This window comes from Glycine soja, chromosome 8 (assembly GCF_004193775.1).
Source record: "Glycine soja cultivar W05 chromosome 8, ASM419377v2, whole genome shotgun sequence".
In the NCBI taxonomy this organism is placed as follows: Eukaryota; Viridiplantae; Streptophyta; class Magnoliopsida; order Fabales; family Fabaceae; genus Glycine; species Glycine soja.
Genome location: NC_041009.1, coordinates 23,687,602 through 23,706,795, shown reverse-complemented (window position 1 = coordinate 23,706,795; position 19,194 = coordinate 23,687,602). Strand labels below are relative to the sequence as shown.

Below are 19,194 nucleotides of genomic sequence, written 5' to 3'. Positions count from 1 at the left end.
ATCGTTTACAGCTTTTAATACCATAGTTGGGGTCAGGGAACCTAACTATGGGGATGTATACATGTCCCTGTTGCATGCTGATTTTCAAGAAAACAATGTTTTTAACTAATGGGATGTGATATATCTATCATTGATGAATACGATTATTGTTTCCATTAGACTTGTATGGTCTGAAAACCTGGGGAGTGTGAATCTCAGGCATGAACTATACATGTACATATATGCGGAATGCCACTTACTAATGATACTATTATTGAGGATATTAATTGGTGTGAGATGATGTTGTCATTGATGATTATGTTGATATGAGTTGAGGTTGTTATTGATGATTATGTTAATATGATATGATGTTGTTGTTGTTGTTGATAATGTCATTGAAATGAGATAAGGCAATGCTGATGTAGATAATGATATTGAGATGAGATGTTGATGATGTTGAAAATGTCATTGTGATGATGTATGTTGTGTATGTACATGGGGGGTGCAGTGACCTTGTTGGATATCCCTGGTGGGGGAAATAGAGTGGTTAAAGAGTTTTAAGCATCTCTGGAGAGGGATGGCTTAGAATCTTTAATTATCCATGGTCAGTGCATTGATGATTCCCATGTTTCATGCTTCATATGATATGGAAATAGTATAGACTTTGTCAGTAAGTACTTGTAGTTTCTCATGAGGAGGAATACTTATACTTGGGGGCATGTCACTCGGTTTGGAACTCCCTTCAGACTCAGGCTGATCACCATGGGGGGGAGTTGCCTGTGCACGACAGGGTGACCTCAACACTTACTGCCTAGTTTTCCTAAGTGAGAGTGTCGTGTGGACACGCTTAGGCTATTTTCTTAGGGATGGTATCACATTGCATTTGAGAGTCGAGGTCAAGTGCATGCATCATACTAAGCATGATTGATTGAAACTATGGATGGATGATGACTATTTGTTGAGTGTGTGTTGGACTAATGAATGTTTGTGTAAGCTTATGATATTTGTTAATGTTTTCTTACTAATTGTGGTTATTTGATTTTTGTATTAATTTCTTTTATAATAAACTAAACCCTCGTAATTTTTGTACTGTGTGGTTAGTACCTGTGATGATCACAAACTTTTGTTTGTGGGAGCAGAATGACAACAGTAGAGTACGAGAAGTGAGATTCTTTTGTGGAGCCGCCGAGCCGATGTGTTGACGTTGGGATTATTTTGGGAGAAAGTTGTGTTTTGTTAATCAACTCCTCCATAGTTGGTTCCATAATTCTTTTAGTTGAATTGAGGATGTAAATCACAAATTTAATTAAATGTATGAATAAATTTACTTTCCATTATGTGAATGATGTGTACTGAGTTACTATACCTATATATATATATATATATATATATATATATATATATATATATATATGTATGTATTCACTTGAGTAATAGTGCGTTTTTTAGTGAATGTATATCGAAAAGAAAATTACTTTCATTTTTTTTATAAGCAAATTAATGGAGTTTTCATTTAAAAATTGAAATTCTCGCGGTTTAGAGTGGTAATATCGTAGCGACGAGGCGGGTCGTTACATTAGTGGTATTTGAGCCGGTCGAACCTTTTCGACCAGTGAGTTGTCAGCCTGCTATATTTTTCTATGCATTTTGTGGTTGCCTTGTTGAATGCTTGATGTTTGTTGTTTGCAATTGGAACTTACTCACTTTGTCGTGTTTCCATGAGTTAGAGAGATTTGATTGTTGTAGTCATAACATGTTTGTTCTCCTGATGTCTGCTATACCATGAGTTTCAATGTTGTGTCATGAGTTATCAGACTGGCCATCTGTATAATTTGTGAAGTGCAATGGGATGATATGGGAAGCGATCAGGAAAATAAAAATGATGGAAAGTAAGTGTTAATGTCTCGAGAGAGGACTAGTTTAGAGGGATACTTTCTCAAGGCATCAACTCTCAAAAGTAACCAAGTAGGGACTTGAGATGGTTGTGGTTTTTGTGTTGTTCTTTTTCTTGTGTGTATTCTTTACATGTCTCACTTCCCGGTGTGTTTAGGGATTGATGGATGGACGGAATGATCGTGCGATAGCTGATGCTCTCCAAGCCTTAGCTCAGGCTATAGGGAATCCAAATAGGGGAGAGGCTGCTGGAGCTGCTGAGTACCAAGGTTTGGATCACTTCCAATGGAACAATCCTCCTGTTTTCAATGAAGGATACAACCCTGATGGTGCTCAGAATTGGATAAGAGAAATTGAGAAAATTTTCCGAGTGATGGCATGTCCGGAGGGGCAAAAAGTTGCTTTTGGTACATATACTCTGGTGGAGGAAGCTGAGTATTGGTGGGAGAATACTCACCAATGCCTAGAGGCTGAAAGTCAAGATGTGACCTGGGATGTCTTCAAGAGGGTATTTTTGGAGAAATACTTTCCTGAGGATGTTAGGAACAAGAAGGAGATGGAGTTATTGGAGCTCAAGCTGGGAAACATGACTGTGGCTAAATATGCAGCCAAGTTTGAGGAGCTAGTGAGGTACTTTCCCCATTATCAAGGGAGAGATGGTGAAAGTTCCAAATGTGTGAAGTTTCTGAATGGCTTGCGACCTGAAGTGAAGCAAGCTGTGAATTACCAGGGTGTTCGTTAGTTTCCACTCTTGGTTAACATGTGCCAGATTTGGGATGAAGACTCTCGAGACAAGTTGAGCTACTATAGGAGTACGAGTCCAATGAACAACAAAAAGAATGGACCTCAACATCGGGGAAAACTGTACTCAACCCCTCCTAAGCAATATGGTAACCGCCCCAACAATCAGAGGACTATTGCTATGGGGTTTGCGGGTGGTAGTGGTAGAAAACCCAATACTTTCCCTACTCAGATCACTTGTTACAAATGTGGTAAGCCAGGGCACATCTCCTCAAATTGTGCTGATAAAGGCATGACCTATTTTAATTGTAGACAAAGGGGGCATATTCAGAGAGATTGTCCATATCCCAAGAAGGAGAAGAATAGTGGGGGCCTAAATGACCAAACGGGACATCCGAAGGCCACAGGAAGAGTCTTTACCCTTAACGGTGCCGAAGCTTCGAAATCCAAAGATCTAATCCAAGGAAAATGTTTCATAAATGGGATTCCTTTACTTGTGCTATTCGATTTCGGTGCAACCCATTCTTTTATATCCTGTTCGTGTGTAGGAAAACTTAAGCTTTCAGTGTCTTCTTTAAATAAAGATCTGGTGGTAGAGACCCCAACTAGTGGTTCTGTGTTAACTTCTAATGTGTGTTTGAATTGTCCTGTGGAAATTTCTGGTAGAACATTTGTGATTGACCTGATTTGTTTGCCTTTGAGCCAAATTGATGTTATTCTTGGTATGGACTGGTTATCTTCCAACCATGTCTTGTTAAACTGTTTTGATAAAACTGTGGTGTTTGATGGTTCTAGACTGAGTAAGGATATGATGTTTATCTCTGCCAACCAAGTTGTAACATCTTTAAAAGAAGATGCTCAAGTGTACATGATCTTGTCTAATCTGGAAAGAGACAAAGGTTTCCATGTGTGACCTCCCTGTTGTCAGAGAGTTTCCTGAAGTGTTCCCTGAGGATATATCCAGTCTACCACCCAAGAAAGAGATAGAGTTTTCCATAGACCTGGTACCTGGTGCTGGACCCATATCCATAGCCCCTTATAGGATGTCTCCTATAGAGTTATCCGAGCTTAAGAAACAGTTAGAGGAGTTGTTGGAGAAGCGGTTTGTGAGACCCAGTGTATCTCCATGGGGAGCACCAATGTTGTTAGTAAAGAAGAAAGATGGGACCATGAGGTTGTGTGTAGACTACCGCTAGTTGAATAAGGAAATGATTAAGAATAAGTACCCTTTACCTAGAATAGACGACCTTATGGACCATCTGGTAGGAGCTTGTGTGTTTAGCAAGATAGACCTTAGGTCAGATTACCATCAGATCCGAGTGAAGTCTGAGGATATACCAAACACTAATTTTAGGACCCGTTATGGTCACTATGAGTATCTAGTCATGCCCTTTAGTGTGACTAATGCTCCAGGTGTGTTTATAGACTACATGAATACAGTCTTTTACCCTTACCTTGATAGTTTTGTGGTAGTATTCATAGATGATATTTTAGTATACTCCAAGACTAGAGAGGAACATGAAGAACACTTGAGGATTATGCTGCATACCCTTAGGAACCGACAACTTTATTTTAAGTTGTCCAAGTGTGATTTTTGGTTAGAGAAAGTTAGTTTCCTAGGACATGTGATATCTCAAGGGGGTATAGTTGTAGATCCCTCTAAGATAGAAGCCATTCTTGAGTGGGAGAGTCCTAAATCTGTTTTTAAGATTAGGAGTTTTCTGGGCTTAGCAGGTGTTAGTCGGTGAAAATGACTAACTTTTGTGTATAAAACTTGTATAAATTGTATCAAACTCTCCCAATTTGTGGTTATTTTGTAATGTTATATGTATTTTCTGTTAAGTATAGGTAATAAATACTTAGTATTTTCATTTTGTGTGTTTAATAATCATTTTCTCTCAATTTCAGGTTACTTAGGCAAGCTTTGGCAAAGGTTGTTTTCACCTTCTCGCTAAGCCAATCTGTTGGCTTAGCGAGCATCCACTAAGCACAACACTTCTGGGCTAAGCACAAGGAAGAATCCAGAAGAAGATGAGCTGTACAGGTTCGCTAAGCGCACCGCTTCATCTCTCTAAGTGCACCACTTCAGTTCATCCGCTAAGCGAGAAAGGCACACTAAGCCAAAAATCACTAACGTGCGCTAAGCGCACGAGCACGAACAAGGCCACCTATTTAAGCCTAAAATCAGATTTTGTGAAGAGAGTTTGGACTGGGATTCAGAGCTTTGCATGTTTAGGGTTTCTAGAGAGAGAAAGGTCCAAGTTCCAGAGAGTTTTGAGAGACTTTGCTGTGTGAAGATCTGCAGAGACCAGAGCTTGAAGCAGGAGCCGGTTTGAGAGCTTGAGATGAGTTTGTGAGTGATTGTGAGATCCTAGAGGTGAAGGAGACATCCTCACCACTTGTATTTTTGCAATCTTTCATCTTGTTCTTCTATTTGTTGTTAAGAAGGCTTCCTGGTATTGAAAGTTAAATCCTCTGTTGGATCTTCCCTGTAGGTACCTGATATAAATATATTTATATCTATTTAATGATGTTTTATGTGTTCTCTGTGCTATCTGCTTTTCATTCCAATATGCCTTTACCTTGATCACGTAGATGCATGCTTTGTTAGGGTCATTCAACAGTGGAAACTGGTCTGACTCTAAAGTCCTTGATAGTGCAGCGCTAAGTTGTCGTGCTTTCACGAGGAATCGGGGTGTGATAAGTTAGTTGAGTGTATGTGTCTTAATGCGGTCCTAGTTGAGTTTAGTCTTACAAGAAGAATCTGCGGACGATGCTTGATCAGGATTAGGCTAAACTATCATGAGGAATCGGGGTTTAGTATCTTAGGAGACACCATAAGAACACATAAACATTGTTAGATAGAGAATATCTTTTTTGCATCAGGCACCTATTTGGAAGACCAACGTGTTCTCTACTTGTTTTTACACATCAATTCTCTCGCGTGATTTTGTTTCTTTTTGCACAGATAGTTTATACACTTGTTCATATTCACACTTACTTTTACACACTAGACGCCTATTTTCTGAAATAGCTTACCAAATAACACAAGTTTCACGGGTGTTCGATACTCGGTTCTTACCGTTTTATACTACTTGTGCGATCCGGTGCACTTGCCGGAAGCCGAACAAGTTCTTGGCGTTGTTGCCGAGGAACTTCTTTTTATTTGGGAAGTTAGCTCATTTTTAGGTGTCTATTCTTTATTTTTTATTCTTTTATTGTTTTTTGTGAATTTTTGTTTTTGTTTATGTTTGTTTTTTTTTCTCTTGACTTGGTGATTGCTGCTCTTTTTAGTGCTATGTATGCATAGTAAATCTTCTGCAGATGATTTAGTTCCATGAGATTGAGAGCTTTTTAAAGGGTGGAATGAATATCTTGACGGCACACGATCAAGAGTGGGAACAGGAATTAAGTCCTTACGATCAATATGAAGAAGAAAGAACTCCAAATCTTGAAAGTGTGTTTGAGGAATTCATGGCATACCATGCCAGCTCAAAAGCTCATCAAAACTCAATGAAAAATCATGAAATTCATTTTGGTAAGAGCTACTCAATAGAAAAATTTCACGGGGGACCAAAGTTACAACGTTACTATCAAAATGAAGCAGAAAGAGGATCTAATCTGGATAAATTGTTGATGCAATTCATGGAAACAACTAAATTAACTCAACAAGCACTCTACAGTGTAGAAATCCAGGTTGGTGAGCTGGCAGAAGCAGTAACTCAATTTATGTCCAGACGAGAAAATTCCTTTGTAGAGGCTGAAGCTCAAGAGAAAAGCCTTATAAAAGAGCATGAGTCAAGAGAAAAAGATGAGAAGAAAGATGAGGAACAAACACAACAACAATGGGAGAAGTACTCAACAGTAGAAAACCAACAAGGAAATATACTCCAAAGCAATAACCTTCCACATCAACTGATTGACAAGAAAGGAAGGCAAGGAGAGCATGAGGAAACCTTAAGTGCCATACTTTCTTTAATAACTAACAACTTTCTTGAAATGACTTGGAATGTCCTTCCAGATTATATGAAGTTCATGGAATTTCTAGCTAAAAGGCGAAACTTCAAGGAAGATATGTTCTTTGTGACTTTCATGCCACCTTGAAGGTAGTAAGTTATGCGTCAAGCTAATGACGTTAAAGAAACGCTTCCTGGGAGGCAACCCAGTTTTAAATTCTGTTATCTTTGTTTTTTGTCATGCATTTAAATCATTTGGAACTTGCTATGTAGTCTGTACATAGGAGTATATCAGCCAATCTTTGGATGTTTAACATAAGGGTTTCAATTTCTTGGAAAAAAGACTGAAAAATAACTTAGAAAAATATTTTCTGAAAAATAGTCCTTTTGCTAAGTGCAAGCCTCGCGCTAAGCATATCTCTGTTCATGCGCTAAGCTGCGAGTCTCAAGCGCTTAGCGCCCAACCCTTGCATCTGAGGCTGATTGGGCCCGCTAAGCTGGCCAAGGTTGAGCTAAGCTAACTTAAATTCGATCTGAATTCAACTAAGCTTCAGCTTAATTGCTAAGCGACAGCTTATCCGTGGCAAAGCGTGACCTATTATTGCCAAGCGCAATTCCTTACGACCATAATTGAGGTCCATGACGCTAAGCGCCAGTCATGGTAGCTAAGTGAGATTCATTGCGACAATATGAGCACTAAGCGAGTCCCTCTCAGCTAAGCGCATGCTCCTCTGTACTTAAGATGCATCCTTTTAGCTAAGTTGGTCAGCGCCTAGCTTAGCGAGAGTTGTAACTTTTCTAATCTGCAGACCTCGCTAAGCGTACGTACCCTCACACTAAGCAGAGTTTCTGTTAAAAAAATGATTTTGAATTTGAAACTTCGGCTAAGCGCACGGGTTCACTAAGCGAGCCTTGTTGAGAAACCAAACGTCTCTCTTGCTCGCTTAGCGCAGCGGTCCGCTAAGCGAAAGTATCAAAAAACTGCTTAAGTGAGTGTAACAGTAGTTACACTCACATTTGCCAGATTACGGAAACCTCGTCTCTGCATTCTCTCTCTCCAAAAATTTGCACATTTTGCATTTGTGCTTTCTTTGTGCATTTTCAACTTTGAAGCATCAACCATACACCATCCAAGTAAGTTCTGTTGGATAAGTGGCCTCAGATATCTTAAGAAGGGGGGGTTGAATTAAGATATTACAACTTATTTCCCCAATTAAAAATTCTATCTCACTTTCTATTCAAGTTATAAATTCCCTTAATAATGACTTTCTTAAATATTGATTCAAATAGAACAATTTGAATATGAATATAAAAAAAATAATAAATAAATGAGTTTAAGGGAAGAGAAAATGCAAACTCAGATTTATACTGGTTCGGCCACACCCTTGTGCCTACGTCCAGTCCCCAAGCAACCCGCTTGAGAGTTCCACTATCTTGTAAATTCCTTTTACAAGTTCTAAACACACAAGGACAACCCTTCCTTTGTGTTTAGAATTCTTTCACAACAAGAGACCCTCAGTCTCTTAATCCCTTTTCAGAATGAAGAAGAAGAAAAAAAGAAATCTCTCTTGAAAGAGATAGATTGAACAATTTGAGCACTCAAATAATTCCTTATTGAATCACAAGTAATTTGGCCAAGGAATTTGTAAGAGGATAAAATGATTTTGCTTTATAAGAGGATAAGACCTTTTTGTTCTGAAAAACTCTTAGCAAATTCGTGTCTCAAGTCACATATATATAGGCCTTTGATAGCCATTCAAGAACCACATAAAAAGATGTGACTGTTGAGAATATTTTCTGAAAATCTGCTCTGGTAATCGATTACAGTATATGTGTAATCGATTACAAGCTTTAAAATTTGAATTAAAACGTTTAGAAACTGCTGGTAATCGATTACCATATATGTGTAATCGATTACACAGGGCAAATTTTGAATTCAAATTTTAATAGCTATTTGTAAATCAGTTTTGGCCACTGGTAATCGATTACATCCTCTGGTAATCAATTACCAGAGAGTAAATTTCTTGTAAAAGACTTTTTAACTTAAAATTCTTGGCCAAACCTTTTGCTACTTCAATTGGAATTCCCTTCCTATTTAATATACCCTTTCTAAGACTCTATAGACTGTCTTGATCATCCATCTTGAATATCTTTAATTGCTTTGTCTTGAATAAAGCTTTGAGACGCATGTGATCTTTTGGCATCATCAAAACATCGGCTTGATCCTTTTTCTATAATCTCCCCCTTTTTGATGATGACAATCCCTGAAATCAAGACAAACTATATACAAGATGATAGCACGTTCACACAACCCTTACTCCCCCTATCTTTTGGCATGTATGCCTAACTTTACTTAATGATAAATTTCTAATTGATTTCTAACCCAAGCTCTTCAAGTTCTCTCCCCCTTTGGCAACATCAAAAAGAACTAAGCAACATAAACAAAATCCAAACAAAGCCAAACATTAAACCGAATAAAATCCATACATTGTCATAACCAACCAAAGCAAAATCCTGAAATAAAATAATAGTGCAAGAGTACGATAACTAGAGCAACAAAAAGCCAAATACACGGCAATAAAACAAAGTACTAAGAATACTTAATTACTAATAAGACTTAGTCATAATAATAATAACAATTAATCTAAGAGGATGATGGAGGCGGTGGTGGTGGATCAAAGCAAGTACGGATGAAGGAGACATCTTCTTCAACTTGTGTGAGGCAAATATCCATGCCGGCAAAGCATGTATCCAATGAGTCAAAACGTTCACCAACATAAGAACGAAGACCTCGTAATTCGGTAAGGACTTCATTCAAGAGAGCTGAATCTTCACGCTGAGGAAGAGGTGAAGGAGTACGTTCATCTTGAGGAGGGAGTGCGTCTTTCTTCAGCCATTGACCATTCCGATCCTTACGGTAACCAAAGGAAGTCACAGCACCAGCACCAATTGCAAAGGAACGCTTGACTTGAACAAATGGCTCATCATCAAGCGGAATTTGAAAATGACGCAGAAACAAAGTTATCAACTGTGGATAAGGTAGAGGTGCATTGGCTCGTAATGCCTTATGGATTCGGTACCGAACCAAATGGGCCCAGTCGATCTGACGACCGATGAGAAAAGCCCACATCAGAATCAAATCCTCCTCAGAGGCTTGTGCTAAATTTGAAGACCGGGGAAGCAAAATTCTAACAATGATATAGTGCATGATGTGATTATCAAAAGTTAATGATCCAGCCAGCAATCTACCAGTCATTTCAGCCTGATCATTGCAGACCATGCGGCGAGCATCATGACTAGAATAATCAAATTTCCAGTCATCAACAATGGTGCCCTCAAAAGGTGCACCTTGACTGGGTAAATGAATTAAAGAAAAGAATAAGGACTGATCAATGATCATAGGAATACCATGCACCTCAGAGGAAATAATGCCATCCTGAATTTTCAAATTGCAGTAGAAGACCTTTACAAGTTCAGGATAATGTGGCAGTTTTAATGACATGAAATCAACAAGGCCAGAATTTTGAAACACTTGATAGCAATCAAACGTTTCATCATTAAAGAACTCTACATCTAGGTACTTAGGGTCAAAGATGATCCTAGAAGAAAATTGAGAGAGGTACCGTAGACGCTGATCATCAGAAGAAAACAATGTGGATGATCTTGGAGATGATAAAGATGGATGAATAGGTGTTGTGGATGCTTCAGATGGTCCGTGGCGGCGATGGGCAGCAGTAGCAGCGGTGGAGGATGATCCCTTTCTCTTCTTTGATGGTTCTGCCATTTGATGAAGTTTTTGTGGATTTTAATCGGTGGAAGTGAAAGAGGAGGGAAAAAGAGGAAGGTTGGGCTTTACGAGACGTGATTTGGTGAAGAATTGAGTGAGATTCGAAGATTTGAAGTTTTAGGTATGGAGGAGACGTGAAAGGAGGCTGTGGCTGCGCAGCAGCTCTGATTTCGTGAATATTTATAGATGAGGACGAATTGTAATCGATTACAAGGATTGGTAATCGATTACAGGAGTAATGAGCCTTCTGGTAATCGATTACAGGATGTTGTAATCGATTACAGGCTGTCTGTTCTTGTGTAATCGATTACAATGGATGGTAATCGATTACCATAACATAACTTAGGCTAGTTTCTTAAAAAAAATATCTATGTCTATTCTAAACACATCTAATATGATTAATCATTACTACTAATGCACTTAAATCAATTATTCAACTATAAAACACACAGGAATACATAAATTCTATCATAATAACAAGAATTAAACAAAATCAATCAAAGTAACATATAAACAATCAATCATAAGAGAAAATTAATCAATCAATCATAAAACTTTACCTATTCAAATCACTAAGATCTAAAATTCCTAATTCTCTTCTTATTGAAAAGAAAATATCCTTTCGGAGAGGTTTTGTAAAGATATCAGCAAGCTGATTCTTTGTATCAACAAACTCTAGCAAACAATCTCCCTTTAGAACATGGTCTCTTAGAAAATGGTGCCTAATTTCTATATGTTTCGTTCTAGAATGTTGTATAGGGTTTTTGGATAGATTTATGGCACTAGTGTTATCACACCTAATAGGTATTCGATCAAGAAGAATACCATAATCAGATAATTGTTGCTTCATCCATAAAATCTGTGCACAACAACTACTGGCAGAAATATATTCCGCTTCAGCAGTGGATAAAGCAACATTGTTTTGTTTCTTACTATGCCATGAGACAAGAGCGGATCCAATGAATTGACAAGTTCCACTTGTGCTTTTTCTATCAGTTTTAGATCCGGCAAAGTCAGAATCAGAATATCCTATTAAGTTACAAGTTGAGTTCTTAGGATACCATAATCCTAAATTTATTGAACCTAATAGATATCTCATGATTCTCTTAACTGCACTCAAATGTGATTGTTTGGGGTTGGATTGAAACCTAGCACACATGCATACACTAAACATAATATCAGGTCTACTAGCAGATAAATAGAGAAGAGATCCGATCATACCTTGATATTGTTTCATGTCTATGGATTGACCAGATTCATCTTTATCTAAGTAACAACTAGTGTTCATCAGTGTAGTCATGTGTTTTGCACTTTCCATCCCAAATCTTTTGATCAATTCCTTGCAATACTTGGATTGATTGATGAATATACCTTCTTGAGTTTGCTTGATTTGTAATCCCAGGAAGTACTTTAGTTCTCCCATCATTGACATTTCAAATTCACTTTGCATATCAAGGGAAAACTCCTTGCACAATGAATCATTAGTGGATCCAAAAATTATATCATCAACATATATTTGAACCAACAAAATATCATTATGCTTTCTCTTTATGAACAATGTGGTATCCACTTTTCCTCTAGAAAATTCCTTTTCTAGAAGAAAATTACTTAAACGTTCATACCACACCCTAGGGGCTTGTTTCAAACCATAAAGAGCCTTTTGCAATTTATAAACATGATTTGGTTTATCCGGGATTTCAAAGCCTGGGGGTTGTTCAACATATACTTCTTCTTGAATTAAAACCATTTAGAAAAGCACTTTTAACATCCATTTGATAGAGTTTAAAATTCATTATAGATGCATATGCTAAGAGCATTCTAATGGCTTCTAATCTTGCAACTGGAGCATATGTTTCTTCATAGTCTATTCCCTCTTCTTGATTATACCCTTTTGCTACTAACCTAGCCTTATTTCTGATAATTATGCCATGTTCATCTAATTTATTTCTAAAAACCCATTTTGTTCCTATGACAGCATAATTTTCAGGTTTTTCTACCAATTTCCACACATTGTTTCTTTCAAATTGATTCAGTTCTTCTTGGATGGCAATTATCCAGTTATCATCTACTATGGCTTCTTTTATATTTTTAGGTTCAATCATAGATACAAAAGCCATATTATTGCATAAATCTTTAAGAGAATGTCTAGTTGTTACCCCTTTTGATATATCACCAATAATGTTGTCGAGGGGATGATCTCTTGAGGCTTTCCATTCTCTTGGAAGTTCATTATTTCCTCTAGCCCCATTATCTTGAGAATCCTCATTGCTTCCTTCATCTTTTTCTTTAGAGTCATTTCCATGAATATGTGTATCTTCTAAGGAATCTGAAATATCATCTAAAAAATCCTTCCTTGGAAGAATGGCATTAGACTCATCAAAGGAAACATGTATAGACTCTTCAATTGTCATTGTTCTTTTATTATATATTCTATAAGCTTTACTATGCAAAGAATATCCAAGGAAAATACCTTCATCTGACTTAGCATCAAATTTTCCTAAGTTATCTTTTCCATTATTCAATACAAAACATTTACAACCAAAGATATGAAGATGTGAGATGTTTGGTTTTCTGCCATTGAACAATTCATATGGAGTTTTCTTTAAAATGGGTCTTATTAAAGCCCTATTTAAAATGTAGCATGCAGTGTTAACGGCTTCAGCCCAAAAGTATTTTGGAAGAGGAGTATCATTTAATAAAGTTCTAGCAATCTCTTCCAAAGATCTATTTTTCCTTTCAACAACACCATTTTGTTGAGGGGTTCTTGGTGCAGAAAAGTTATGCTCAATCCCATGCTTATCACAAAATAATTCAAATTCTTTATTTTCAAACTCACCCCCATGATCACTCCTAATAGATATAATCTTTAGATTTTTCTTATTTTGAATGATTTTTGCAAGTTTTCTAAATGCTTGAAATGCATCATTCTTATGAGTGATAAAAAGAGTCCATGTGTATCTAGAATAATCATCAACTATAACAAGATCATAGTAACTTCCTCCAAAACTCATGATTCTGGAAGGACCAAACAAATCCATATGAAGTAATTGTAAGGGTTGAGTAGTTGAAACAATGTTTTTAGATTTGAAAGAAACTCTAGTTTGTTTTCCCTTTTGACATGCATCACATAGCCTATCTTTTTCAAATCTTAGTTTTGGCAAACCAACAACTAAATCTTTTGATATTAATCTATTTAAGTGTTCCATGTTTATATGTGCAATCCGTTTATGCCACAACCATGGATCATCATCTTTACTAAGAAAACATTGATTATTATCTAGTTTTTGACTTAAGTCTATCATGTAAACATTGTTGACTCTAAACCCTATATGCTTTATATTCGTATCATGTTTATGTTCAATGACACACTTTTGAGAATCAAATGATACTAGATAGCCTTTGTCACATAATTGACTCACACTAAGCAAACTATGTTTAAGACCTTCAACAAGTAGAACATTTTCAATGGAGGTTGAAGAATTTGTACCTATTTTTCCAACTCCAAGAATTCTACCTTTGTTGTTGTCACCATAAGTTACATGTCCGCTTTTCTTAGGAGAGATATGTGTGAATTTTGATGTGTCTCCCGTCATATGTTTTGAGCATCTGCTATCTATGTACCACTTTTTCCTCAAGGGTTCCTACAAAATCAAGGTTGTGACTTAGGTACTTAAACTTTATTGGGTCCTTGTGTGTTAGTATGAATAAAGGATCCTTTTGAGACCCAAATCATTTTAATATTGTTACAATTTCTTCTAAAATAGCATGTAGATGTGCCATGCCCTTTTCTTCCACAGTAAAAACATGTGATAGAACTAGAATTATATTTTTGTGTGGAAGTAGAGAAGTTTTTATGAAATTTTTGTTGTTTTTCATATTTATATCCTAGTCCAGCCTTATTAGAGACATGTCTTTGTTTTCCTAGTATGACATCTAAATTATTTTTACTATAAGAAAATTTTGCAAGTGATTTTTTCAACTCTTTGATTTCTTTTTTATACTTTTCACAACAACTACAAGAATCTAACATTTTCATGTCAGAAATAGTAGAAATATAAACTTTTTCATTTGGTTTAGAAATTGAGACTTCATTTCTAAGATGATCTAATTCTTTGTTTAATTTTGAAATTTCATTTTCTAAATTTGAAATTGTTTTCTTTGAAGATGAAACTAACTTTGCAAGTTTAATTGACTCTTTATGCAGATCAGCAAATGCATCTTGCAATTCATCAAAAGAAATAGATAAGTTGTTTGAAGATGTTACCTCTTCATCACTTTCATAACTTTTAGCCATAAAGCAGAGGTTTATTTCTTCATTTTCTGAATCTTCAGAAGATTCCATATCGTTTTCGTCCCATGTAATGTATGCTTTCTTCAATTTCTTTTCATTGATATTCTTCTTTTCAGACTTCTCCATCTTTTTCTTGAAGATGGGACAATCAACCCTCATATGTCCAGGTTGATTACACTCAAAGCATTTTAAAGTAGAGGATGAAGTTTCTGTCCTTCTTTTAGGTTTAAAATTGGGTCGCTTTTGATTTCCTCTTACTCTCAGGAACTTGTTGAATCTTTTTACAAAAAGACTAATATCTTCATCATTATCCAAGTCAATTGAATCTTCTTTATCACTGTCTTCTTGGATTGCAGATGAGGCTTTAAGAGCGATTCCCTTCTTCTTCTTATCAGTTTCTTCATGTTGATTTAATCTCAATAATTCCATTTCATGCTCCTGCAATTTTCCAAATAACGTAGCAAGAGACATACTAGACAAATCTTGAGATTTTGTGATGGCTGTTACCTTTGGTTGCCATTCTCTATTAAGACATCTTAAAACTTTATTTACTAGATCTTCATTTTGAAAAGTTTTTCCTAGAGATGCAAGATTATTAACTATGTGTGTGAATCTCTTTTGCATGTCTTGTATACTTTCATTTATATTCATCCTAAAAAGTTCATATTCACGAGTTAAAGTGTTTATCCTATATCTTTTAACATATGTTGTGCCTTCATGTGTTACTTGTAGTGTATCCCACATATCCTTAGCACTTTTACAATTTGAAACCCTAAAGTATTCATCTATTCCTAGGGCAGATGTAATAATATTTTTGGCCTTTAAATTATATTGTACTAATCTTCTTTCTTCCTCAGTCCAGTCTGCTCTAGGTTTTTCTATTGTTGCACTTCCGGCTATTATAGAGGGAACATAAGGTCCTTGTTTTATGGCTTCCCAAATATTTAAATCTATTGCCTCTATAAAGATTTGCATGCGGGTTTTCCAGTAGTGGTAACTCACTCCATTAAAGATAGGAGGTCTATTTATAGAATTTCCCTCGAGAAACAAGTAGTTTGATGAGGCCATAATTCTTGAAGCTTCTAAACTTTATACAAGAATGAAGCTCTGATACCACTTGTTGGACAAGTGGCCTCAGATATCTTAAGAAGGGGGGGGGGTTGGATTAAGATATTACAACTTATTTTCCCAATTAAAAATTCTATCTCACTTTCTATTCAAGTTATAAATTCCCTTAATAATGACTTTCTTAAATATTGATTCAAATAGAACAATTTGAATATGAATATAAAACAATAATAAATAAAGGAGTTTAAGGGAAGAGAAAATGCAAACTCAGATTTATACTGGTTCGGCCACACCTTTGTGCCTACATCCAGTCCCCAAGCAACCCGCTTGAGAGTTCCACTATCTTGTAAATTCCTTTTACAAGTTCTAAACACACAAGGACAACCCTTCCTTTGTGTTTAGAATTCTTTCACAACAAGAGACCCTCAGTCTCTTAATCCCTTTTCAGAATGAAGAAGAAGAAAAAAAGAAATCTCTCTTGAAAGAAATAGATTGAACAATTTAAGCACTCAAATAATTCTTTATTGAATCACAAGTAATTTGGCCAAGGAATTTGCAAGAGGATAAAATGATTTTGCTTTATAAGAGGATAAGACCTTTTTGTTCTGAAAAACTCTTAGCAAATTTGTGTCTCAAGTCACATATATATAGGCCTTTGATAGCCATTCAAGAACCACATAAAAAGATGTGATTGTTGAGAATATTTTCTGAAAATATGCTCTGGTAATCGATTACAGTATATGTGTAATCGATTACAAGCTTTAAAATTTGAATTAAAACGTTCATAAACTGCTGGTAATCGATTACCATATATGTGTAATCGATTACACAGAGCAAATTTTGAATTCAAATTTTAATAGTTGTTTGTAAATCAGTTTTGGCCACTGGTAATCGATTACATCCTCTGGTAATCGATTACCAGAGAGTAAATTTCTTGTAAAAGACTTTTTAACTTAAAATTCTTGGCCAAACCTTTTGCTACTTCAATTGGAATTCCTTTCCTATTTAATATACCCTTTCAAAGACTCTATAGACTGTCTTGATCATCCATCTTGAATATCTTTAATTGCTTTGTCTTGAATAAAGCTTTGAGACGCATGTGATCTTTTGGCATCATCAAAACATCGGCCTGATCCTTTGTCTACAAGTTCCATGATTCTTATTCTCTTTTTCTTGTCTTAACTTTAGAGTAGAAGACTTCAATTGTATCTTTAGATTTTTAGGGTTTTTATGTTTTGTTAGATTTAGTTTAAGATTAAGGCTATATACGCTTGTATACTGAATTGAGTATAAGGCACATGTTGCATGTCTGATATGCCTTTTAGAGGCTTGAAAAGTGCAAGAAAACGAGCTGCGTTTTCTGGAAAACGCGATGAACTCGCTAAGCAAGCATGTTGCGCTAAGCAAGTTCATCAATACTCATTGTATGTAAGCATTATTTGAAGAAATCGCTAAGCGCGCTTACCGTGCTAAGTGAGTTCATCTTTTGAGGATGAACACTCATCCTCTTCCTGAACTACCTGTGGCTAAGCGAGGCTGAATCACTAAGCCCAGGTAACTTAAATCAATTTTTTGTTGATGGCCGCGCGCTAAGCCGAGCTTTCTTGGGCCAAGCGCGATTGGTTGCGGCATCCTCTGAGCTAAGCGAGCTTCGCTCGCTAAGCTCCCAACACTTAGTATAATTTTTAAAGAGTTGGTGCCGCTAAGCGCAGCATTTAAGGAGCTTAGCACAAATCCTTGCGGCACATGTTCAGCTTAGCGGGCTCTTTCTCGCTAAGCCAATTCTGCAGAATCTAAAAATTCTGTAACTTCCGCTAAGTGATAGTGTTTTTTTTTTTACAAAGGCCGGCTAAGCGGACCATGTCTCGCTAAGCGGCTAGTGTCTTTTTCATTTTTATTTTTCAGTTTTTAAAATTTGAATAACTGTGTCCTTCTTATTTGTTTGGTTCCTCTATCTACAGATGGCATCTAGAAAGAGAAAGAGCATTGGTACAAGGCCTACATCTCAGTATGACACAAGGAGATTCTCTTCATTAGATGTTTGGACCAGATATACTGATAATGTTCTGGGAAGAAACATTTTACCTATGAGGAAAGTAGAGCTATATCACACTGAGCTAGATGACTTTAAGGCTGAGCTGGAGAGGCGTAATTTCCATAAACGCCTCACCAATTTAGCAAATGGAAGCATAGACCTGGCTTTGGTAAAAGAGTTCTAAGCAAATTTATACAGTTTTGAGGACCATCCACCAAAGTAGTCCAGAGTTAGAGGTCATTTGGTGAAAATTGATGCTAACAGTCTCAACACATTCCTGGAGACACTTGTGGTATTAGCTGAGGGAGAGACTCTACCCGCCTACTCCAAATACTGCAGGTTGCCTACAGACTTCAGAGAGATAGAGGCTGCCTTATGCATACCTGACCGAGGGTTCATTTTGAACTCTGAGGGCCAACCTGGAAAGATTCTCAGGAAGGATCTAACTACACTAGCTCAGGTGTGGAGTGTCCTCTCATACTCCAACTTGGCCCCCACATCACATACCTATAATTTGACAATTGACAGAGCTAAGCTGATCTTTGGCCTAGTCTCTCACTTGGATATGAACATAGGAGCACTGATCTCTGGCCAGATGACCTCTATAGCCCAGTCTAACACCTCTAGACTTGGGCTCCCTGCTCTAATAATCGCATTATGCAGATCCAGAGGGGTTGTCTCTAACAGCCTTACCTTCGAGCGCCTGAGTCCGGTCATTAACCTGGCCTACATCAGGAAGAACTATTGGAACCCCTAGGATCTAACAGTCTCTATCCGAAGGGCTAGGAGGGCGAGGGCAAGGCCAGCTGAGCTTCCTTTTACTTCTGCAGCTCCTACTCCAGCATCCACTTCAGCAGCCGCTTTTGTCCCAGCTCAAAAAAATTCTCAGCGCTTTGAAGCCATGCTCCAAAGCATTCATCAGGGACAGATCATTTTACTACAGAGTTTACAGATTATGGCACCTCCGGACTTTATTCCTACAATAGAGCAGTTTAATGACATGGTAGCTTGGCCCAGCACCCAACCTTTTCTTCATAAGGAAGACAAAGGTCCCACAGCCCAGGTACCTCAGCATATGGAGGATAAGTCATCTGAGGCCACCATCCTAGAGCCATTTGATATAGGAGAAGAGGCAGAGGAGACACAGGTGAGACAGGTAGCTGCTACAACTCCTGAGCGATCCCTTGCGGCTACTTCAGAGCCTTCTGCACTAGTGGTAAACCTACCCTCACCTCAGCCTGCAGTAGACCCCTCCACTCCTCTTCTACAGATGCCAGAGGACCCAACTACACCAGTTCTAGCTATGGACACTTCTCCTCCCACTACTCTAGTGCTTTAGCTAACATATGAGGAGGATGGTCAGACACAGGACACACAGGAATTTTGATTCCTGATGATACTTTTTGCTTTTTGATTTATTATTATTATAATTTTGGTTTTTGTA

At 37.2% G+C, this 19,194-nt stretch overlaps 2 protein-coding genes across 2 annotated transcripts; both read left to right on the top strand.

The window, feature by feature from the left end:
- Window positions 1-2,035: 2,035 nt before the first annotated feature.
- On the top strand, window positions 2,036-2,614 carry LOC114424049. The gene has a single exon (XM_028390917.1). It carries the CDS (start codon window positions 2,036-2,038, stop codon window positions 2,612-2,614), a length of 579 nt encoding a protein of 192 aa, XP_028246718.1.
- Window positions 2,615-2,632: 18 nt separating this feature from the next.
- On the top strand, window positions 2,633-3,413 carry LOC114424048 (ATP-dependent RNA helicase glh-2-like). The gene is made up of 2 exons (XM_028390915.1): window positions 2,633-3,302; window positions 3,409-3,413. Exons 1-2 carry the CDS (start codon window positions 2,633-2,635, stop codon window positions 3,411-3,413), a joined length of 675 nt encoding a protein of 224 aa, XP_028246716.1.
- Window positions 3,414-19,194: the final 15,781 nt, after the last annotated feature.